The sequence below is a fragment of the Ailuropoda melanoleuca genome, chromosome 10, assembly GCF_002007445.2.
Source record: "Ailuropoda melanoleuca isolate Jingjing chromosome 10, ASM200744v2, whole genome shotgun sequence".
In the NCBI taxonomy this organism is placed as follows: Eukaryota; Metazoa; Chordata; class Mammalia; order Carnivora; family Ursidae; genus Ailuropoda; species Ailuropoda melanoleuca.
The window spans coordinates 26,410,381-26,432,961 of NC_048227.1; the positions used below are offsets into that span (position 1 = coordinate 26,410,381).

The 22,581-nt window shown below is 54.4% G+C and overlaps 1 protein-coding gene across 4 annotated transcripts in view; it reads left to right on the forward strand.

Annotated features, from left to right (window-relative positions):
- The window catches only part of MYH11 (myosin heavy chain 11), a 97,089-nt gene that overhangs the window by 65,018 nt on the left and 9,490 nt on the right, over positions 1-22,581 (forward strand). For all 4 annotated transcript variants that reach the window (XM_034670322.1, XM_034670323.1, XM_034670324.1 and 1 more), the window contains 21 exons: positions 2,389-2,582; positions 3,900-4,021; positions 4,195-4,264; positions 4,427-4,587; positions 5,980-6,088; positions 7,386-7,517; positions 7,615-7,821; positions 8,785-8,922; positions 9,988-10,111; positions 10,643-10,814; positions 12,329-12,541; positions 13,730-13,874; positions 16,099-16,305; positions 17,667-17,771; positions 17,860-18,012; positions 18,229-18,477; positions 20,067-20,279; positions 20,622-20,834; positions 21,078-21,239; positions 21,654-21,782; positions 22,062-22,150. In XM_034670322.1, coding sequence (XP_034526213.1) covers positions 2,389-2,582; positions 3,900-4,021; positions 4,195-4,264; positions 4,427-4,587; positions 5,980-6,088; positions 7,386-7,517; positions 7,615-7,821; positions 8,785-8,922; positions 9,988-10,111; positions 10,643-10,814; positions 12,329-12,541; positions 13,730-13,874; positions 16,099-16,305; positions 17,667-17,771; positions 17,860-18,012; positions 18,229-18,477; positions 20,067-20,279; positions 20,622-20,834; positions 21,078-21,239; positions 21,654-21,782; positions 22,062-22,150 — 3,307 coding nt within the window. The remainder of the gene's footprint in view (positions 1-2,388; positions 2,583-3,899; positions 4,022-4,194; positions 4,265-4,426; positions 4,588-5,979; positions 6,089-7,385; positions 7,518-7,614; positions 7,822-8,784; positions 8,923-9,987; positions 10,112-10,642; positions 10,815-12,328; positions 12,542-13,729; positions 13,875-16,098; positions 16,306-17,666; positions 17,772-17,859; positions 18,013-18,228; positions 18,478-20,066; positions 20,280-20,621; positions 20,835-21,077; positions 21,240-21,653; positions 21,783-22,061; positions 22,151-22,581) is intronic.

Sequence of the window (22,581 nt, forward strand, 5' to 3'; positions counted from 1 at the left end):
CTGGGAGACAGGGTACGCAGCGCTCTGCCTTCTTCCAGCTGCCTCCATTCGCACACCTGCTGTGTGGGGGTGGGGAGAGGGCAGGGTGTGCAGGTGCTAGTGATGACTCTTGACACGTTCAGCCACTTCCGGGGTGGTGACCTCTGACCCCTCAGTCCCACACCCGGGCCCCAGGGAGAAGGTCCTAATTCAGGGTGCAGGCAGTAACAGAGAAAACAGTGCAGGAGGCGTGGTGACTTCCCATCTGGAGTTGGAAAGACTTGACTGTGATATCATCTCTGCCACACACTAGCTGTGTCATCTTGGACGAGTCTCTTGACATCATTAAGCTTGAGTGTCCTCCTAGTAAAACTCTTACTAAGACCCCACTTCTACTAGGATTATTGTGAGGGTAGAATTAGACCAGGGCTCAATCTTGAGCATGCATCAGGATCTCCTGGGGGGACTTGTCAAAACTCAGAGAGCTGGGCTGCCCCCCCGCCGAGGTTCTGATTCAACAGGTCCAGGAGGGGTCTGAGAATTTGCATTTCCTACAAATTCCTAGGGGGTGCTATTGCTGCTCTGGGGGCCACACTTGGGTTCCCTCTGAGAACCAGCGAAGAGATAGTCATGTGAAGTGCTTAGCCCCTGCAGTCCCTCAGTACGTGGCTGCTTCCGTGATGACTGTTAGGGGTGGTGCGGTTTTCCGCTTTTGTTCCTGGACCTCCATGCCTGCAGCAGATTGTGTCCTTGTGACGGGGCCTGTGGGCCTTGGGCTTATCCTGAACACCCTTGTTTTAAGCACGGTAGAAAATGCTGGAGGAGAGGTTCTGTTGTGCCAACATTTACTGAGTGCTCACCATGTCCCAGGCCCTGGGATGGGGTAATGGCATCTCAGCCTGCGATTTGTGACCGTTTCAGCAAGGCCCTTCCCTCAAGGAGCCCAGGGAATAGCAAAGACATTGTTCCATGGGGCCTAATTGAGTAGAAGGAGCTGAAACAGGGCATCCTAATGCCAGTGGAGTTGAGCTGAACCACCATCAGCCAACCTGATGGAACTGTCATCTACAGACTACCTCACCCAGCAACAGCACAATGCGTGTTCTTCTCAAGCTCACATGGAACTTCCACCAAGCTAGACCACATTCTGGGCCATAAAACACACCTTAATGAATCTAAGAGAATAGAAAGCATACAATATCTGCTCTTGGACCATTGTGGAATTAAACTAGAAATCAATAACAAGGATAGTTGGAAAATCCCAAAATACATGGAGGTTACACAACACACTTCTAAATGGCACATGGGCCAAAGAAACGTCTTCTTTGGCCCTTGGCCCATGTGTTATTTAGAAGTGTCTTGATGTGTTATTTAATTTTCTCAAGTGAAATATTAAAATATTTTGAACTAAATAAAATGAAAACACAATTTACCAAAATTTGTGGGGTGCAGCCAAAGCAGCACCTTGAGGGAAATTCACAGCAATGCCAGTGGTTTGGGCTTGGCATGTGCACCATCCCCTGGGATGGTGGGAGTCTCTCATTCTGTTCTGAAAGAAAAAGAACCTTGGTGATTGTGCCACCACCACCACCACCAATAACACCACCACCTATTCCTTGTCGAGTACCCATTAATGTGCCAGATTCCTGCCTTGGAGTGTTTGCTAATACCTTCTGCCCTGAATATTATTTCTCCTAATGTCTGCCTGATCACTGATTCAACTTACAGGAGAGATCACCCCCATTACTCTTTCTCTTCCCTGTTACCCTGCTTTATCCTTCCAAGCACGCCTTACCCCATGGAATATTGTACACTTACATATGTCATCATTGCTGGTCTCTTTCCACTAGAATATCCATAGAATATGAGCTGGGGGTGTGTGTGGAGACACATGGTCTTTGTTTTGTTCATGGTTGCATCCATAGGGCCTGGCACACAGTAGGCTCTTAATAAATACTTGTTGGTAGATAAAGGACCGAAGGCAGGCAGGAAGGGTAAGCCTTATTTGCTTCTTCCTGCCCTATGAAATAGATGTGTTGTTACCCCCATTTTGTAGAAGGAGAAACAGGCACAAAGTGGCACCAGGCCAACACAGTGGCAAGAGTGGGATTTATATCCAGGTCTCTGTGACAGCATAAGAGAGAATTTGTTCTTTTTGTCACTCAGGGGCTTTCAGAGTTCCCAAATAGACAATACCTGGAAAGCAATCCTCTGCACCCCTCCCCCTACCTATTGCTGGAGGAAAGGTGTTGGTCCCCTGTGGAAGAGAATGGGGCAGGGCAGTTCCCACCAGAGAAGAGCAGAGGACTTAGGGTCTCCACCCTCTGGCCCTGGTCATCTGGCCTGTCGTGGAGGTGGCGGGCCCCTGGGTGGGCCAGAGGCTGACACCAACGTTAACATGCCCCACAGTGGACCGCATCGTGGGCCTGGACCAGATGGCCAAGATGACGGAGAGCTCGCTGCCCAGCGCCTCCAAGACCAAGAAGGGCATGTTCCGCACGGTGGGGCAGCTCTACAAAGAGCAGCTGGGGAAGCTGATGACCACGCTGCGCAACACCACACCCAACTTCGTGCGCTGCATCATCCCCAACCACGAGAAGAGGGTGAGGCTGCCGGCTGGCTCCTTGGGGGTCAGGATGTCCTCCCTGGGGGTACCCTAGGGGCTTTGGGAAAGGGAGAGGCAGACCAGGGGAGAGGGGCAGGAGGAAAGCCTGAGTCCGTACCCCATGGCTCCACCTGACGCAGGTGGAAAGTTGTCTAAGTTGGGTACCAATTCCCCATCCTGGAGGCAAAGGAAGGTGAGGGGACGGAAGGGACTTTCGGCCCTGGAGTTTCCGTCCAGGGCGTCCAGTCACTCATGCGTTCATCATTCCAGTCAAGATTTACTGCGCTGCACCTGTGCCAGGTGCTGACGATACAGGCTGGACAAACTGTGGTCCTTGCCTGCAGGGTCCTTACGGTTCTAGGGCAGGGTGCTCAATTGGGGCAGTGGTGCCCCCCCCCCGGGACATGTGGCCATGTCTGCAGACTTTGTTAGCTGTCATTACTGGAAGGGACCTGCTGTTCACCTCCAGTGTGCAGAAGCCAGGGACGCTGCTAAACGCCCTGTGGCACACAGGGCAGCCCTCACAGAGGGAAAAGCAGAGACTCGTCCAGCCCAAGATGTCAGTAGTGCTCACACCAGGAGACCCGGTGGGGGAGAGAGACACACAAGCTGATATGCACGATGTAGTGTGGTCAATTATGAGAACACCGTGCAGCTGGGGTTCCCACTCCAGCCTTGGGGCTCCGAGAACGCTGCCTTGGGAACCTGTAGGCATCGACTTGGTGAAGTGGAAGGCATCCTAGGCAATGGGACCTACCAAAGATGTGAGCTGAGAGATGAAAGGTCTAGGCAGCGAAACACTAGGTCATTTCATGTTGGCATGTGATGGTGTGAGGCAGGGATTGGGGAGAGATAGGGCTGAATTGCTTGGCAGGAGCTGGGTTGTGGCACTCCTTGTGGGTTGACCAGAGGAGGCATTGGGGGCTTTTAAAAGCAGAGGTATGCCATGATCAGACTGATGTTATGGAAACAGAATGAGAGGTTGCAGAGGGAAGCAGGTAGGGGGCGTTGATGGTGGGTGGATGGCAGTGGACAGCAGTACGTCCGTTGGGAGTTACCTGGAAGTAGCTGCTGTAGAACCATTGATGGAGAAGCGGTGAGGGAAGGAGAGATGATGGGGAGGAAGCCCCAGCTTCTAGCCAGGTGATGCTGGTGTCACCGAGTACAAGAGAGGTGGCACCTGTACCCTCAGCTGAGACCTCACCTGGTGCCTCTGTCAACCTTGGTGGTCTGATGAGGTGGGTCAGCCAGGCCTGAGATTTGGGGCTCCCTGAGTCCCAGCCCCCCTGGTCCATGGGCCTCTCTGCCCTTGCAGTCTGGCAAGCTGGACGCCTTTCTGGTGCTGGAGCAGCTGCGCTGCAACGGGGTGCTGGAAGGCATTCGCATCTGCCGTCAGGGCTTCCCCAACAGGATCGTCTTCCAGGAGTTCCGCCAACGGTGAGCTTGCTGGGGCCACACATGGGGGTTGGGGTGGGCGGGGGGCAGGGGGGTGAGCCAGGCCATATGGAGGGATGGCAGGACGCTGGAGAGGGGGGTGCACCAGCTCAGGAGGAGGGACAGAAGGACACTGGAGAGGCGTCTGATCACTGGCATCTGCCTCGTGTCTCCAGCTACGAGATCCTGGCTGCCAACGCCATTCCCAAAGGCTTCATGGACGGGAAGCAGGCCTGCATTCTCATGGTGAGCCCTGCCCCAGCCCCTCCCCAGGGATCTGACTGCAACCCCCCCCAGTCCCTGGGGGCACTGCCAGGAGATTGTTGGGATGGGACCTTCCTTAAACATGCCTCACGGACACATGTCACAGCTGAGAACGAGAGTACCTGTCCCCCCTTCCTTCTGCAGATCAAAGCCCTGGAACTCGACCCCAACTTGTACAGAATTGGCCAGAGCAAAATCTTCTTCCGGACCGGGGTCCTGGCACACCTGGAGGAGGAACGGGACTTGAAGATCACGGACGTCATCATGGCTTTCCAGGCCATGTGTCGCGGCTACCTGGCCAGGAAGTAAGGCTCCGAGTGCCGTCGCCTCCCTGCAAATGGCCCAGAAACATACAGTGCTCGGGGGGCTCTGCGGCCTCATATTCTGGTTTCTCCTAAGAAGCCACCTGCTTTAAGAAGCATCCTGAGTGACCGGCGGCTGCTTCTTGCAGAAGCAGAAACGCTCCCACTGTAGGGATGCGCCCTAGTTATAAGGGCTCTCGTCCTACCACCCCCACTTACTTGCTGGTGAACTTGGGCAAGTTTCACTCTTTCTCTGAGGCCCTGATCTCTCCACTCAAGAATGAGGGTACTCATTCCTGCCCCGTGGGGTTGTTTGTGAGGAGTCAGTGAAGGGCGTGAAGAGGGTTAAGAACAGGGCCAGGTGTCATTTCAGAAGTGTGAGAGTACGGTCAGGTTTGGAGGAAAGAGGATTTGGCTGTATTCATATCCCCTTGTTCAAAAGGAATTCCAAAGGCGGGGTCTTGGAAGATCAGATGCCCCTTCTGCTTTGTGAGGCCTGGGGTCTGCATGAGGGATGGGGCTCCTTGTGGGAAGTCACACCCCAAAGAGGACTGCGAGGGCTGGCAGAGTGGCTCTCTGTCCGGGGCATGTGTTACCGTGAGGTGTGGACCACACTCTTGTCTGCAGAGCCCTCATTGCAGTAAGCTCATTCATTGCCAAGTGGACCCAAGATGGTGGAGGCCAGAACCAAGATGGTGAAGGCCAGAACGGGGCAGAGGGGGGGGGGCTCTTCGTAGTCCAGATCTAAGTGTTAAATTCCATAACTAAATTCTCCGATGCCCCCTCCCGCCTCCACTAACTGGAGCAGCGTCCTTCTTCAAGTTCACCCATGTTCCAAGATGGCTGCTGAGCGGAGGAAAGAGAATCCTTTCAGCACCCTTGGCGGTGGTTTGGCAAGCCCATCGGCCCTTAAACCCAAAGAGCACTGGTTCTGAGTCAGATTGGAGATTTCGAAAATACACCTGAGGAGAGACTAGGTTTGTCAGACCCTCAGCTTTGGGGAAGATGCAGCCCAGCTGGAGACATGTAGGATCCCCCTTAGGAATGGTGTAGTGTGGGTTGACTTCCTAGGTGTTGTTTGGACCACGGCTCTGAGTCCAGGGCGTTTTCATTGCTCACCGAGAAAGGCTCTGGCCTTTGGATTATTGAAGCAGTCATTGCCCAGACAGTACACATGTGCTTCCTGAAGAGGGAGTTTTAGAGTTTCCTGAAGAATCTTGGCTGGAGAGAACTGGGGGGGCAGGGGGGACGTCCCTGCGCGAGTCACAACATCACACGCTGGACAGGCGTGTCTTGCTTTCGGGATGCTGAAGACGACTGCGTGGAGATAGGGGCTGGGTTCCCCGTCCCCCCCCCGGGGGGGTGGTTCTCACGGCACCCCCTCCCCCGCCCCAGGGCCTTCGCCAAGCGGCAGCAACAGCTGACGGCCATGAAGGTGATTCAGAGGAACTGCGCGGCCTACCTCAAGCTGCGGAACTGGCAGTGGTGGAGACTCTTCACCAAGGTGGGTGTCGCGGGCCCCGCACCTGTGGGGACCCTCCGCCCGGGCTCTGTGCTCCAGACGCACCCGCTTTGGGACTGCATTTGGTTGCCAGCCCAGGTGTACTCGGGGGCTCAGAATCAGAGCTGGCCTGTCCCCAGTCCTCCGGGCCCCGCAAGCCACCCCACACCACCTTCTTCGGCACATGGGTTATCGATGACCCTGACTCAGATCCAGAGCATTTCCACAGGGACCCCTCAGGTTGCTCCTTTCTGGCCACGCCCACCTCCCGTCATAGCCCCGGCACTGCCGATCCGTCCTCCCCTTCTGTGATGTTGCCGTTCCCAGAACGTTACATCAATGGAGTCTGATGGTCTGGCTTCTGGGCAACTGGCTTTTTCGTCAAGCGCCATGATTCTCTGGAAATCAGGAATCGGGCATTTGTCGTGCATCTTATTTACAGGAGCAAAATGTCAGCACCCAGCCCCCACCAGACTCAACCATCAGTGGGATGCTTTGCAACTCTTAAAAATGATGGCTATCCAAAAACCCTCAACGAGGGAGGTGGAGAGGGAACCTACCCCCACATAATAAAGGCCTGCTGTGGAAAAGTCACGGCTAACATCATCCTTAACGGGGACAAAACAGAGCTTTTCCCCTAAAGCCAGGAGTAATACAGGGATGTCCCCTCTCACCCATTCTGTGCCACAAAAATGGCAGCGATCAAGAAACAAAGGTGTAAGGCTGACGGAGCAGCATGGGGGCATAATCTTCCTGTAGTTTTAAGTAACAGGTGTGGCATAGAAAATCGGACAGCGTGATCTTGGGTGTATTTTTTAAACATACAGGAGAACAGAGTAGCGGGAAATGCCAACAACGTGCACATTGACCTTGATGGGGAGGGAGAACGTGGGAGATCCCTTTTCTCCTTGGAATGAAATATGCCCCTTGGTCAGCAGTAACTCTCTGGGAAGGGCTAAATGGGAGGAGGAGAGACTTCTTCCTTCACACCGTGCACCTTTCCGGTTGCTCTAGTGTATGATTTCTCAACCTTGGCGCTATTGGTGTTTTGGGATGGATAATCCCGTGTGGCGGGGGCTGCCCTGTGCGTTCTAGAAAATGCAACGGCGTCCCCGGCCCGTTCCCACTCGGTGTTGGTAGCATCCGGCCCAAACTGTCCCCAGAAGTCCCCAAGCGTGCCCTCGGGGGTGCGGGATGGCATAAACCGTCCCTGGTTGAGAACCGCTGATCTGAGCGAGTAGCAGAGCTTACACCTTCCCTGTGCCGTGAGAGCCAGTGACATCTGTTGGCGTGTGTGCAGGTGAAGCCCCTGCTGCAGGTGACACGGCAGGAGGAGGAGATGCAAGCCAAGGAGGATGAGCTGCAGAAGACCAAGGAGCGGCAGCAGAAGGCCGAGAGCGAGCTCAAGGAGCTGGAGCAGAAGCACTCGCAGGTAGCCGCCCGGGCGTGCGCAGCGGGGCTGCGGAGGGAGGGAGGGCGGGCGTGTCCCCATGGCGCTCACTGGCCGCCCCCCTGCCCCCCGCGTGCAGCTGGCCGAGGAGAAGAACCTGCTTCAGGAACAGCTGCAGGCCGAGACAGAGCTGTACGCTGAGGCCGAGGAGATGCGGGTCCGGCTGGCGGCGAAGAAGCAGGAGCTGGAGGAGATCCTGCATGAGATGGAGGCCCGCCTGGAGGAGGAGGAAGACCGGGGCCAGCAGCTGCAGGCCGAGAAGAAGAAGATGGCCCAGCAGATGCTGGTAAGGGCCTGCAGGGGCTGCTACCCTTGGAGGGTGGCTTATTGTTTGACCCTCCCTGCGGGCCTGTGAGGTGCGTGTGGTCATGTATGTCCCCGCGGGGGACTAGGGCTTGGAGACAATGGGCCCTCTGCCCAGGCAGGGCCATGTAGCCAGAGTGGTCTCCTGGAGGGCCCGCTCTGTTCTTCTGCCCTGCCCGCCGTGTACAAGCGAACACCTTTTCTCTCCTAGCAACCCCGTGAGAGGGTTAATTGTATTAGTCAACTGGGGTTGCAGGACAAAACACCCCCAGAACTTAGCAGCTTGGAACAACAAATCAGCGTGTCATGGGGTCAGGACTCTGCGAGTGGCTCGGCTGGAGGTTCTGGCTGAGAGTCTGTCCTGAGGTTGCAGTCGGGATGTGAGCCCAGGGCTGGAGGACCCGTGTCCACGTGGCTTGCTCCCGTGGCTGTGGTCAAGAGGCCTAAGCAACTCACTGGAGCAGCGGGGGTGGGGTGGGGTGGGGTGGGGGCTTCTCCTTAGAGCTACATGGCAGCTGGCTTCCCCCAGGAGGAACGAATTGAGAGAGGGAACAGGGGAGGAAGCCACAGTGCCTCTTACAACCTAATCTCGGACATCACACCCCATCGCTTCCTCCTGGTTTGTTAGAAGAGCATCCTAAATCCAGCCCACACTGATGGGGAGAGGAATTAGCCTCCACCTCCTGAAGGGAAGAATACCAGAGAATTTGTGGGCACATTCTGAAACCACACAGTATCTACTATGCCCATTTGACAGATGGAAAGACTGAGGCTTCACGAAGCCAGTGGTTTCCCAAAGCTTTTATTTCCAGTAAAAGGAGACCACAGAGTGTGGTGGTGGGGTGGGTTCCATGAGGCCCAGACTCCACGTGAGTCAACCCCCCAAGATGCGAGAGAGGGTCCCTGTTGTGAGCGAGGTTTGTGATTCTTTCCCTCCCCAAAAAAGGACCTGGAAGAACAGCTGGAGGAGGAGGAAGCCGCAAGGCAGAAGCTACAGCTCGAGAAGGTCACGGCCGAGGCCAAGATCAAGAAACTGGAGGACGATATTCTGGTCATGGACGATCAGAACAATAAGCTGTCAAAAGTGAGTGCGTGGGGCCAGTGTCTGCATTAACCTGGCAGGCTCCCAGGGGCTACGTGCTCCAGATGCTTTCCCTCTCTGGTCAAATGCAAGATGTTGGAGGCAGCCTTCTGACTGCCATCTAGAGGCAGGTGGACCCCATGAACAGGGTCCCTGGCGGTCCCAGCAGCACCAGGGCTGCCATGGAGCAGGTCTCAGAAATTCCATGCCAGTAGACACCCCTGAGTTGGCAAAGGCAGCCATGAGCCTGAGACTCGGGGGCCTCTCCTGCATTCTCGCAGGCCGCTTCCAGTTAGTAATAGGGTGAACTGTGGTCCTGGCTTGCCTGGGACTGAGGGTTTTCTGGGATGTGGGACTTTGAGTGGCCAAACTGGAAAAGTCTCCGTGTCACCTGGGATGAGTAGGTCACCCAAGGCAGGAACCACTAAGCAGCTCCACCGACTTCAGGCTCCCTTGAGTTCTTTGAGCTAGATGTCAGCTGGCACCTACCGTGAGCCAGGCCCTGTTTGGGGTGCAGGGCATGCATGGTGAAGGGGGGTCCTGCCCTGGTGGAGCTCATACTCTAGGGAGGCAGGAAACACCTAACCATTTATGGCCCTCATTATCAGGGTTCTGAAGAAGGTGCTCACCATATTATAAAAATAGACCATTAGGGGATGAGGCAAGGTATTCCAGGAAGGCTTCCTGGAGGAAGGGACATTTAAGAGGAAACCTGAAGAATGAAGAGCAGTTGGAAAGGGAGTGGAGAAGCAGCTCAGCAGATGGTCCTATCTGTGCAAAGGCCCTGTGGCAGGGAAGAGCTGGCATGTGGTAGGAAGGGATGAGGGTGTGATTGCTTGGGACATGAAGTGTGGGGGTCAGAGGTCGCATGAGATGGGAAATGGCTGGGTTTTAGGGAATGACCGTTAAAGAACTTCTCTTTATATTTTAATACTAGAGGTTGTTTTTGGTGTTCATGCGGGTTCTCTTTCCAACTGTTTATCTGAAAATAACTAAAAATGAAATGTAGATCCTGGAGAGGAGGGGAAAAAAAACCTACCGATATTTTTTTTTTCTTCTCCCCAAAAGGAGCGAAAACTCCTCGAAGAGAGGATTAGTGACTTGACAACGAATCTTGCAGAAGAGGAAGAAAAGGCCAAGAATCTTACCAAGCTAAAAAATAAGCATGAATCTATGATTTCAGAACTGGAAGGTAAACTGGCTATCTCGAAGAGGGTTTCAAATGGGTGTTTTAAAATCCGAGAGCTGGGGTGTCTGGGTGGCTCAGTCGGTTAAGCGTCTGCCTTCGGCTCAGGTCATGATCTCGGGGTCCTGGGATCGAGTCCTGCATCGGGCTCCCTGCTCAGCGGGGAATCTGCTTCTCCCTCTGCCCCTCCCCACTGCTCATGCTCTCTCTCTCTCTCAAATAAATAAAACCTAAAAAAAAATAAAATCAGAGAGCAAATCTGAGCGTGGCAGATGATTTTGGCGGGGGGGTACAACCCTCTCAAGGCTCCCGCAGCCAACACACCAGTCATAATAATAAGGTGCTTTACATCAGCATTGATTTTCCTCCCGCAATAGAGTGGTCTGGGCCGTGACAATTACCTGTGTGTGTGTGTGTGTGTGCGTGCGTGCACGCGTGTTCATGTGCGTGTCCGTGAGTTGCCACAGCAGAAAGGCTTGCCCTCTGGGCGCCTTGCTGTAGTTTGCACCTCCTGAGGGGTGCCTGGCTTTGTCGTAGTGCGGCTGAAGAAGGAGGAGAAGAGCCGGCAGGAGCTGGAGAAGCTGAAGCGGAAGCTGGAGGGGGAGGCCAGTGACTTCCACGAGCAGATAGCCGACCTGCAGGCGCAGATCGCGGAGCTCAAGATGCAGCTGGCCAAGAAGGAGGAGGAGCTGCAGGCCGCCCTGAGCAGGTAGCCTGGCTGGTGGGGTGCGTCTGGTGCTCCCATGGGTCTGTGGGCCCCATGCCCTCCTGCTGAACCACAGTGGGCCCCGTCTTCCTCCTCCTCCAGGCAGGCCTCTGTGCTCCTGGGTGCCTCCCCTGTCCTGCTTGCACCTCCAGAACCGTGCCACCGACTTCCCTCTCTTCCTTCCAAACTCCTCCTGTCTCCGTATCTCCCCTACTTCTGCCCCATCTGCCTCTTGGATGTCCAGGCCCTTCTCGTCTACAGTGGCCCAGGGAGTCTGTTCCACTGGCGTCTCAGGCACTGCATGCCTGAGCCCAGGACGACCCTCGTGCCCCTCCTTCTGCTCTCCTCCCACCCCCAGACTGCAGTAGCCCTCAGATTCTGCTGGTCCTTTGAGACGTGTCCCTACCCCATCCCGTTTGCCTTTCTCCCGGCTCCTGGCTGGGTTCACGCTAACCCTCGCACCAGGAATCCTGCAGCCACAGCTCACGGGGATTTTCCTGTTCACTGTGCCATGCTCTTTCCAGGCAACATCTTCGCGCACACCAGCTAGGGACACTGCTGCGATCTCTGTGTCCCTGAGCAGGAAGCCATGCGTGGGGGGAGGTGAGGGAATGTGAGCTGGGATCTGAGCCCCAGAACTTTCTGACTGGTCCCCTGGCGCTCTTTTGCCCCCAGTGTGTGCTGCAGGACTGCACTAGGGTGATGGACCAGAAGCATCCCCTGGGCTGTGAACCTTCATGGAAGACTTCGCTGGCTTGTGCACAGAAGGCCAGGCTCCCGCTCCGCACACCCTGTCCCTAACCCGACCATTTAGCTTTCTCTCCTGCTGCTCCCATTCCCAAGCACTGTACCGTTGAGGTGCTCATCTCCCCCTGCCCTGAGGAATCTTGCCTCTGCGCCCTCTTTCATGTTGCTCCCTTTCCTTCCATCACAGCAAGGGGCCAGCTCCACCATGCGTCAGGAGGGAGCCGCCTTCCACGAAAGTCCTAATGCGCTCCAGGCCATTCAGACAATGCATTTCATGCCCCACCTTGAGCCATGGTCACCGCGTCCCCCACACTGGGGGCCCTGGTTTTAATATCTCCCCAAGCAACACCTGGTGCTTTGCATGGAGCAGGCCCTCAGCCACTGTTTGAGCAAAAGGAAGAAAGAAAAACAAGTAGCTGCTAAGGAGAAAGGACTGTCTCGTGTTCACAGAGCATCTATTAAGCTCCTGCTGTGAACGAGGCCCCTGGCTAGTCTGGGACCAGGCTCTGCTTTCACACACACACACACACACACACACACACTCTCTCTCTCACCACAGTCTGTTTTTTGACATCAGACAAGTCCTAATCTGCCAGCAGTCCCACCTAGCAAGAAGGGGTCCCCTGTGTCTCAGGGACGTGGGTGGAACGTGGCTTGATGTCTACGGAGCATGAGTTTCTGGTTCCCAGGAAAAAAATCTTTGGTGACGTCGTGAGATCTCAGGGGCCAGGGACCCAGGGGTCTTGATCCTGGTGATCTGTCCCCGGCAGGCTCGACGACGAAATTGCTCAGAAGAACAATGCTCTGAAGAAGATCCGGGAGCTGGAGGGTCACATCTCAGACCTCCAGGAGGACCTGGACTCAGAACGGGCGGCGAGAAACAAGGCCGAGAAGCAGAAGCGGGACCTGGGGGAGGAGCTGGAAGCGCTGAAGACAGAGCTGGAGGACACGCTGGACAGCACGGCCACCCAGCAGGAGCTCAGGTGGGAGCACGGATGGGGCGGTGGAGGAGTGGCAGCCCCCAGGCACACCCTGAATCACAGGCCTCCTCAGGCCCTACAGTCACCGTCTGGAATCGAGGCACGACCCTTATTCATCTAATTTTGCATCATGGTAGTAGGACCTGCTCAATTTGAGAGCAATCTGAAAGCTATAGAAACACAGACACCAAAAACATCATCCTTAGACCCAACACAGTCAACATTTTTGGGTATTCCTTCCTGTCTTTTCATGTGTGTGTCTGCGTGTGTCAATAATCCTCCAGGTTCCAGTCTCCAAGCGTGTGTGTCTAAGTTTTGTGATCCATGTTTTAAAATAACATTTGTTGGATGTGTCCTAAGATTCACTGGAGGATCGCAGACACCGGCAACAAAAAAACGCTCCAGAACAAACACACACACCACAAAAACCCCAACAAAAATAGTTCACCTGCTAGATAAGGAAAGCTGACTTTAGTGAAAGTAGGTTGCTTATTTATTCAACAAACATGCAAATGCATTTGAGTGCGTCCTGGGTCAGGAGCTAACACTGAGACCGATTTCCCACACTTTGGGGTTTTGTGCCACACCCTTTACCTGTGCTTAGAAGCCAACACAGTGTTCTGCTCCCTCTCCACCTGGTCCGTGATCCAGAAAAGCCCGGTGCAGTATTTAAACACATGGGCTCCGAGCCAGACCAGGTTCTGGCTCTTATGGCCCAGTGGTTGTACCAACATGCACAAACTGCCTACCCTCTCTTAGCCTTAGATTTCTCATCTGTAAATTGGAAGAATTAATATATCTGCCCCTGAGGGTCACTCTAAAGGTAATATTCAAGAACTTAGGTCAGGGCCTGGCATATAATAAATGCTCAATAAATAAGAGCTAATATGAACATTTGAGGAACCTTTTGCAACTCACAGACGTTCCTTCGACATGATTTTGAGCATCTCTGCGTATTTATTGGCTGGCTTTGAGAGCTTCTGGGCAGTAACCACGCTCCTCATTTTGCAGCTGAGGAAATGCCGGGTCCGGAGAGGTTAGGTGACTCCCCCGAGGTCACACAGCCAGGGAGGGCTGGCGATGGACACTCAGCTCGGGGTCCTGGGAGAGCACTCATTCCTGTGCGTAGCACTGTCTGAGGTGAAGCCCTGTCTCCACGCAACGGCCACTCACCGTGTTCTTCCTGCCCAGGGCCAAGAGGGAGCAGGAGGTGACGGTGCTGAAGAAGGCGCTGGACGAGGAGACGCGGTCCCACGAGGCCCAGGTTCAGGAGATGAGGCAAAAGCACACCCAGGTGGTGGAGGAGCTCACGGAGCAGCTGGAGCAGTTCAAGAGGGTACGTGGTGAGCTGTTCGGTGACCACACATGCCAACAGCTTCCGGTAACTACAGATCAGGGTCTGTGCTGAGACAGAGCCAGCCGTGTGACACAGTGATGACAGTGGTCGGGAGGGCATTTAGTCAGTACATAGGTCGGTTACTCCTCACAACCGCCTGAGAGATAGGTACTGAGGAGCCCATTCAACACATGAAGGAACAGAGTGCCTAGAAGTGAAGGGACTTACCCTAGGTCATACAGCTAGTGCCTGAGCCGAGATTTGAACCCAGGCAGGCAGTGGGTAAACCTGCCTCATACCCTCTCCAGGGCAGGGTCTATAATCCACTGCCCCCCCCCCCACAGATAAGCCACCATTTAGCAAAGCTTCTGGGAGGATAACTTGAGATGGACAACATCCTATAATTTCTCTGCAGATGGGAGGGAAACAGCTCTCTGGCAGAGTTTGAGAACGACAGGATCTAATCGCTCTTTCCCCCGCCGCCCCCCGTGCTGGGCTATTTGGGGCGTATGGGACATGGGGCAGCGAAAGAGCACTCCTCTGAATGCTGTGTACTGGGAACTTCCTCTCCCTTGGGAGAATTTCCTTGAGTTTCATTCCGAGGGGTGAGCTTTGTAGCTTGCGACATCTGGATTCTTTCCCTCAAGATCTGAATTCTATCCCTCACCCTCAGTGCTATGGCTTCCCCGCATCCCAGCACTTTTTTTTTTTTTTAAAGATTTTATTTATTTATTCGACAGAGATAGAGATAGCGAGAGAGGGAACACAAGCAGGGGGAGTGGGAGAGGAAGAAGGGCTCATAGCGGAGGAGCCTGATGTGGGGCTCGATCCCATAACGCCGGGATCACGCCCTGAGCCGAAGGCAGACGCTTAACCGCTGTGCCACCCAGGCGCCCCCCAGCACTTTCTAGATATCCCCCCAAGCTAGGCTAAGTGAGGGTAGCATTCCCTAAAACGTGTTGGAGTTGGCATTTGTTCCTGTGGCTAGCCCAGGTGAATATTCCTCGGGAGGTGTTTTACTGAGCACCTTTCTGTGAGCTGGGTCACTGCCGCTGCTCTCAGAATCTCAAAATTTCCTGCACGTGAAAATAATGGCCCCCCACTGTTCCATTGCTTTCCATTTCATTTCATTTCCTCTGTGGCCTTGTTAATGGGCAGATCCCCTGGCCCCATCTTCCGCCCATATACAGGTGGTCTTAGGACCACTCTGGAAACTGCGGTGCCAGACCGAGCCCCCCTCATCCTCCAGATGAGTAAAAAGACTGTTGTTTGTGACCTCTTCTCAAGTGGGATCTGAATACTAGCCTTGGACATCGTCTCAGTGCTTTATGCATGTTGGGCAAATACGATTTTGCTCCTCGTAACGACAACGTACATTTCCCCTTCCGGTACTAAGTTGAATAAAAGGGGTGTGGACATCCTTATGTTGTTCCTGACCCAAGGCGAAAAGCTGTTTTTCCCCACTGAGTATGTTTGTCTTGCTTTTTAAAAGTGAGAATTCCTGAGGTATACGCAGTAAAACCCAGCAGTTTTAACTGTCGAGTTCGATGAATTTTGAGCTATGCGTATGTATCCATCACCTGCCACGATACAGGACACTGGGATTTTTCGTAAAGAAGCTGGAACCCAGATTCTTTTTACAGGTTTTTTTTTTTTTAAGATCTTATTTATTTATTCATGAGAGAGGGGCAGAGGGAGAGGGAGAAGCAGACTCCCCACTGAGCAGGGAGCCCAATGCGGNTTTAAGATTTTATTTATTTATTCATGAGAGAGGGGCAGAGGGAGAGGCAGAAGCAGACTCCCCACTGAGCAGGGAGCCCAATGCGGGGCTCGATCCCAGGACCCTGGGGTCATGACCTGAGCCGAAGGCAGACGCTTAACCGACTGAACCTCCCAGGTGCCCCTGGAATCCAGATTTTTACGTGACATTGCTTTATTAAAATGTTGGCAACTAAGAATATGTCAACCAGGACGTGACAGCAGGTTGGCTGTAGCTTGTGGGATGCTCCTTTGCAACCCGTGAGCTTTAGAAAAAAGAGAATACAAAAAGTCTTAGAGTGACTGTGTGTCCCCCACCCCGCCATGTCCCTCCCCTCCCTGGAACCTTCCTGACTGACGGAGGGAAAGGGAAAGAGGAAGATGCCCCCAAGGGGTAGAGCTTCCGATCTTTAACTGTCCCTGGCCGGAGCTGTAACGCCTCCCCGCCCTCTGCTTCCTCGGCCAGGCCAAGGCCAATCTAGACAAGAACAAGCAGACGCTGGAGAAGGAGAACGCTGACCTGGCCGGGGAGCTGCGGGTCCTGAACCAGGCCAAGCAGGAGGTGGAGCACAAAAAGAAGAAGCTGGAGGTGCAGCTGCAGGAACTGCAGTCCAAGTGCAGCGATGGGGAGCGCGTCCGGGCCGAGCTCAACGACAAGGTCCACAAGCTGCAGGTGAGGCGTGGGGCAGCCAGGCTCCCTCTGTCCCAGCTCTGCGTGGGAGGACGCTCTTCGCAGCTAACTGAAGTCTCTCTTGCTGCAAAGCAAGTTGCTTTCCTCTTGTTGCTGTCCTCAAGGAGAGGAGATGGGCTCTCTCTTCCATTCTCTTCGTCTGCTCATTCAGCAAGCATTTGAGTATTTGCTGTGGGCTGGGTGCCATGTTTAATGCTGACACACAGCAGCGAGAAAGACCCGGCGCCTGCCCCGATAGAACTCTGACCCAGTGGAGGGAAAGGCATTTCTAGTCCCATGAATGAAAGCAAAATGATGCAGTTGGTGTAAGTAACAAGGGGCCTGGCCTGCAGGAAGAGTCTGGAAAGGCTTCCCTATGAAGGAGGTATAGTCTAAGTAGAAGGCTAGCAGGCAGAGGGAACAGCATGTGCAAGGGCCCAGGGGTGGGTGGGAAATTAGAAGAGATGACAGAAGGAAAGCGAGAATGATGAGCTAGAAGGGGAAACGTGGTGCAAAGTGGGACTAGAGAGGTAGGTCATGGCCAGATGACACAGGGCCTTCGAGGCTCCATTATACGTATATTCGTCTTTACTCCGAGTGATGAGAAGCCATTGATAGGTTTTAAGCGGAGCAATGACAAGGTCTGTTTGTCTTTGGTCTTTTTTAGCTTTGACTAGAGGTTTGGCCTTCCATTCATTGGATATAGGCAGACCTTTGATAAATATTTAATGTGCTTATAGCCTGGGACAGGAGAGGCAAGGGAAGCATTAAATGTGATTTCTCCCCACGTGCAGGGGAGAGCAGGGCTTCTGCTCTCCTAACACAAGCAACGTTCCAGAGGGTCAGAGTCAAGATCATTTATATCCTCGTTGTAAGTGGGAAGGGGATGGACGGTGGGCTGGAACCTCCAAAAGGACCTGCTCCTGCATCTCTGGTTTTGGCCATAAGGGCCCATGAAAGGGCCAAGAGCAGGGGTGAGGAAGAGAGTGGTGGGAAAAGGGCCCTTGGAAACAGAGGTGTCATCGGCAAACTCTTCTCCAACATTAGGGAGCAGGCGGGTCTAGAGCAGTTCTGTGTCTGGCCTCTCAAACCCGCTGTTTCATTTTTTTGCCAACCTTGGCAAGGATCTAGGATCCAGGATCCATTTAGTGGGATTAGGGCTCAGTCAATACAGTTTGGGACTCTAAGAGGTTCTTAGAACCGGGCATCCCAACTTGTAGGCAATACGCTTCCCTTGGGAGCCACGGAGCTACCGTGATCGGGCCCCATCGCTTGTGGGTATTTCTCCATCGGTGGATACCACAGGGCTTCTCTTAACAAGGATCCCGTTCTGGAGGTTCTAACCAGTCTCTCGGTATCCTCAGAATGAAGTGGAGAGTGTCACAGGGATGCTGAACGAGGCTGAGGGGAAGGCCATAAAACTGGCCAAGGACGTGGCGTCCCTTGGGTCCCAGCTCCAGGACACCCAGGTGGGTATTGGGCCACATCACCCAGAGGGACCCGGGGTAGGAACTTCCCGTGTGTGGGTCCCTGGGACTTCCGTCTGTCCTTCCATAGGAGCTGCTTCAGGAAGAAACCCGGCAGAAGCTCCACGTGTCCACCAAGTTGCGCCAGCTGGAGGACGAGAGGAACAGTCTGCAGGACCAGCTGGACGAGGAGATGGAAGCCAAGCAGAACCTGGAGCGTCACATCTCGACTCTGAACATCCAGGTGCTGGCTGGGTGTCCTTGCTTTGCCAGGACTGAGCCCTGGGGGCAGATCAGGAGCTCGGAGGGGCTGTGGTGTTCCATTTTGCTTGGCTCACTGGCTCCCCCTGATGTTGCATTTCTGCAACGCGTGGAAGGTGGTCTCTTCTCAGGGTGGGGCCAGGGACGGGAAGCACCCAACGGCCCTCCTCTTACTGGACCCCGCACCCTGCCGTTTTAGCTCTCCGATTCGAGGAAGAAGCTGCAGGACTTTGCCAGCACCGTGGAAGCCTTGGAAGAGGGCAAGAAGAAGTTCCAGAAGGAGATCGAAAGCCTCACCCAGCAGTACGAAGAGAAGGCAGCTGCTTACGACAAACTGGAAAAGACCAAGAACAGGCTTCAGCAGGAGCTGGACGACCTGGTCGTCGATTTGGACAACCAGCGGCAACTGGTGTCCAACCTGGAGAAGAAGCAGAGGAAATTCGATCAGGTAGGGGCTGGAGGGCGGTCTGCTGTGTGCGGACACGGGCTGGGGCGGGTCTGCGAGGCTGTGTTCCTGCAGCGCAGGAAAGCTAGCTTGCCCCGGGTGACCGTGAACCATGAGGGCTTCTAGGTCAGAGCAGGAGAGCGGCACCGCCCAGATGTGACTCCCAGGTACCGCCACCGTGAGGGCCCCATGACGCCGACGATGCCTTAGCTTCTAGCCCCGATAAGGCATAAGATTTACTTCATTTACTCAACAAGTGTTTATGGACTGCCTCCTGAAGATTCCAAGTAATGTCATGCTTCCACCCTTCAGATAACCACTTTCCCCTAACGTTTCATTATGCAGAATTTCAAGCACCCAACACTGAAAGCATGAAACAGTGAACACCTGTATGCCCACCACCTGGATCAGATCCTGAATGCTTTACCAAACTCGCCTTATTACATGTTTACGTATAAGGATGAACTGTACTTGTCAATGCTATCTTACCTTTTGGATGCATTTCAAAGCAAATGACAGACCTCCGCCTCCATACCTCAACACGCTGAGTTAACTAGAGGTCTTGTTTAAAATAGAATTTTGCTTCTCATGAGATAAAAATTTACCTACACGGAAATGCACCAATTTTTACGGGTACACTCTCTCGAGTTCTGACGAATGCATACACCTGTGTGGCCCAGATCCCCAAATACTGACTTTGATTATGCTGTCGCTCAGATTTAGCGAACATCATTCGGTTTGCAAGTGACTTGGGGTTATCCTAAAAATCAGTCTGGGAATTGTACTGGGCCAGTGCCAGAGGCGTGGGGGCTCAGAGCCCCGGGTTCTGGGTGACATGCTGGCTCTTCCCTTTTCCGTCTCTGCGTGGTCGGCCTGTCTTCACTGTGTCTACTCTGCTTTTCCATTATCGGTTTGAAGACCTGAGGTCCCGTCTTTTCTTTTCCTGTCACATCTGGTATACGGCTTTTGTGTCAACTGTGCTATTTGGGGGGCCCTATTACTTACCTGTCTTTGCTGACTTCTAGAAGTCTGGGTTTTGGATGTGTCAGTGTGTGATAGGCTACTCTGTCTGCAGATGAGATGAATGTCCCTGCTCTGGCTCCTAGGGCACTTTTGAGAGCTGGAGGCGAGTGGCCGTGAAAAAAACAAAAAGAATGATTGGCCTCGGGCAGGACTGAATGTCAGCTGGACCTCAGTAGCAGCGTGTTCTAACCAACATGGGCAGCATGAGTGATTTCAAAACACACTCAGGAGTTGTGACTGTGCACAAGGTCGCCCTAGAAGTCAGAAGCCAGCTTATGATTAACTCTTTCCAGAGATCTTTTTTTTTTTTTTTTGAAGATTTTATTTATTTATTTATTTGACAAGAGAGAGCACAAGCAGGGGGAGCAGCAGGGAGAGCAGGCTCCCTATTGAGCATGGAGCCCAATGCAGGGCTCGATCCCAGCTCCCTGGGATCATGACCTGAACCAAAGGCAGACGCTAGTAAAATTAGCAGGACACAAGGCTTTTCGCCCTGATTTGCAATGAAATGAAGCTCAGCTTCGGGTATGCCAGGGGTCACCTCCGGGGCTTCTGTTTTGTTGTTGCAGCTGTTGGCCGAGGAGAAAAGCATCTCTTCCAAATATGCGGATGAGAGGGACAGGGCCGAGGCAGAAGCCAGGGAAAAGGAAACCAAGGCCTTGTCCCTGGCTCGAGCCCTCGAGGAGGCTCTGGAAGCCAAAGAGGAACTTGAGAGGACCAACAAAATGCTCAAGGCCGAGATGGAGGATCTGGTTAGCTCCAAGGACGACGTGGGCAAGAATGTAAGTCGCTCTTCATCGTCATTGCCCGTTCACCTGTCACCAACCCACCCTCCCCAATATTTATCAGTCCCTGGGGTGGGCTGCGGTGGGGCTGGCTCCATAGTCTTTGATGTGAAACCGTCATCGGGACTGAAGGCCGTCCCTCCAACTGTCACCCACACATTGGTTGGAAACAGTGGTTGGGGTTGGGGTCTGAGTCCAGGGCTCCCAGAGGAAGGCTCTGGTCTGGACCCCTGGCCCTGCATCCTGTGGGGGGCAGGAAGCCATCTCGTGGACCTGAATGAGCTTCCTGTCAGTGTGGGTTGCCTGCCCATCTTCATGAAGTCAACTCTCATGTGCAAGGTCCACGAGCTGGAGAAGTCCAAGCGGGCCCTGGAAACCCAGATGGAGGAGATGAAGACCCAGCTGGAGGAGCTGGAGGACGAGCTGCAGGCTACGGAAGACGCCAAGCTGCGGCTCGAGGTCAACATGCAGGCCCTCAAAGGCCAGTTTGAGCGGGACCTCCAGGCCCGTGATGAGCAGAATGAAGAGAAGAGGAGGCAGCTCCAGAGGCAGGTAATCCGGGGCAGCTCTGGGAAAAGGGGGGAAGCTCGGTAGGGCGGCCGGTGTCCTTCCTCCCCCCACCACGTCCTGGCCCGATGGGGACTTGGTTTTGTTCCCTGCAACCTGGGGAGGAACAGACCCCCCCTGGCAGGGGGCTGTGCACACCGGGGATTGGCTGAACGCCGGTTAAGGCCGGGGAAAGGGCCCCCGAGGGACGGGTCCGCCCAGCGGCGCACATCTCCCCTCCTTGCTCAGCTTCATGAATACGAGACCGAACTGGAAGACGAGAGAAAGCAACGTGCCCTGGCAGCCGCGGCCAAGAAGAAGCTGGAAGGGGACCTCAAAGACCTGGAGCTGCAGGCCGACTCGGCCATCAAGGGCAGGGAAGAAGCCATCAAGCAGCTTCGGAAACTGCAGGTGGGTGGTGGCTCAGAGGCAGGGCGCAGGTGGCGGGAGGCAAGGGCTTCCCCAAGGTCGGGGAAGTCAGCAGCAGCAGGACGCAGCCTGTCACTGGTGCCTAGTAGCTGCTGTTTTCCCCACCACCATTCAGCATTTGGGGGCTGTTTCCTGCCCTGGGTAAGGCACCGTTACCAGGCATTCGGCCATGGGCCTCCGACCACATCACCATTTTTTAGGTCTGCTGAGCCCACCCAGAACGGTGCCCCTGAACAGCAACCTGGCCCTGTGAGCTGGTGGGCAGGGCTCATGCCATGGGGACTTCTCTGTGGTTAATCATGGGAAATCCTAGGGGCTGGCACAGAACAGTAATTTGGGCAGAACTCGGGGGAGTGAGGACATCTTAGCTTGTCCTTCCTGTTGTGACTCATGCAGGCTCAGATGAAGGACTTCCAGAGGGAGCTGGAAGACGCCCGTGCCTCCAGAGATGAGATCTTTGCCACCGCCAAAGAGAACGAGAAGAAAGCGAAGAGTTTAGAAGCAGATCTCATGCAGCTCCAGGAGGTAAAGCCTTCTTGCTGAGAGCCTCAGATGGGGGTAGCGTGGTAGGAGCCCTCAGCACCCCGGTGTTTGCACCCACAGATTTCTTTCGCTCATTCAGCATTCCACATAGGTGGACCCCCAGAGTAAGAGCAGGGACAGAGAGGATTTGATGTACATGCAGTGCCTCCCCTGAGCTCAGAGAGGGCACAGCCGCTTTCAAGGGTGGCCATGGAAACTGCTGGGGTTCAGCCCTTCCGTGTAGATAACAGGTCTCCTTCCTCCCCACCCCCCACTGTCTAGGACCTAGCCGCGGCTGAGAGGGCTCGCAAACAGGCCGACTTGGAGAAGGAGGAACTGGCCGAGGAGCTGGCTAGCAGTGTCTCAGGAAGGTATGGAGCTGTGTAGGGAGGAGGGGGTCCTAGGCTCAGATAATGAGGGAGTGGCAGCTCATGGGAGAACCCCCTGGACTCCCATCTTAATGCTGAAAATGACTGTCCAGCTGAGCTGGTCACAGGGGTCTTCACACCCCATTTGAGTATGTAGCCGGTTTCGTTCATTCTGAATGAACAGTGTGGTGGGGTTGGGGGTGGGGCAGCTGGGGACAGAGAGGAGTGAGCTGGTCTTTGTGCCAGGCCAGGCTCTGCTGATAGCAACTGGATGGGAGTCCTGGCTCCCTACTTCCCAGCTGTGTGACTTTGCACAAGTCTCTAGGCCTCTCTGAGCCTCAGTTTCCTGTTATAAATGAGGGCAACCCTAAGGCCTCACTCCTCCAAGGAGAGGGACTCTTCTAAGCCGGGGGTAGGCTGGAGCCCCAGATGTG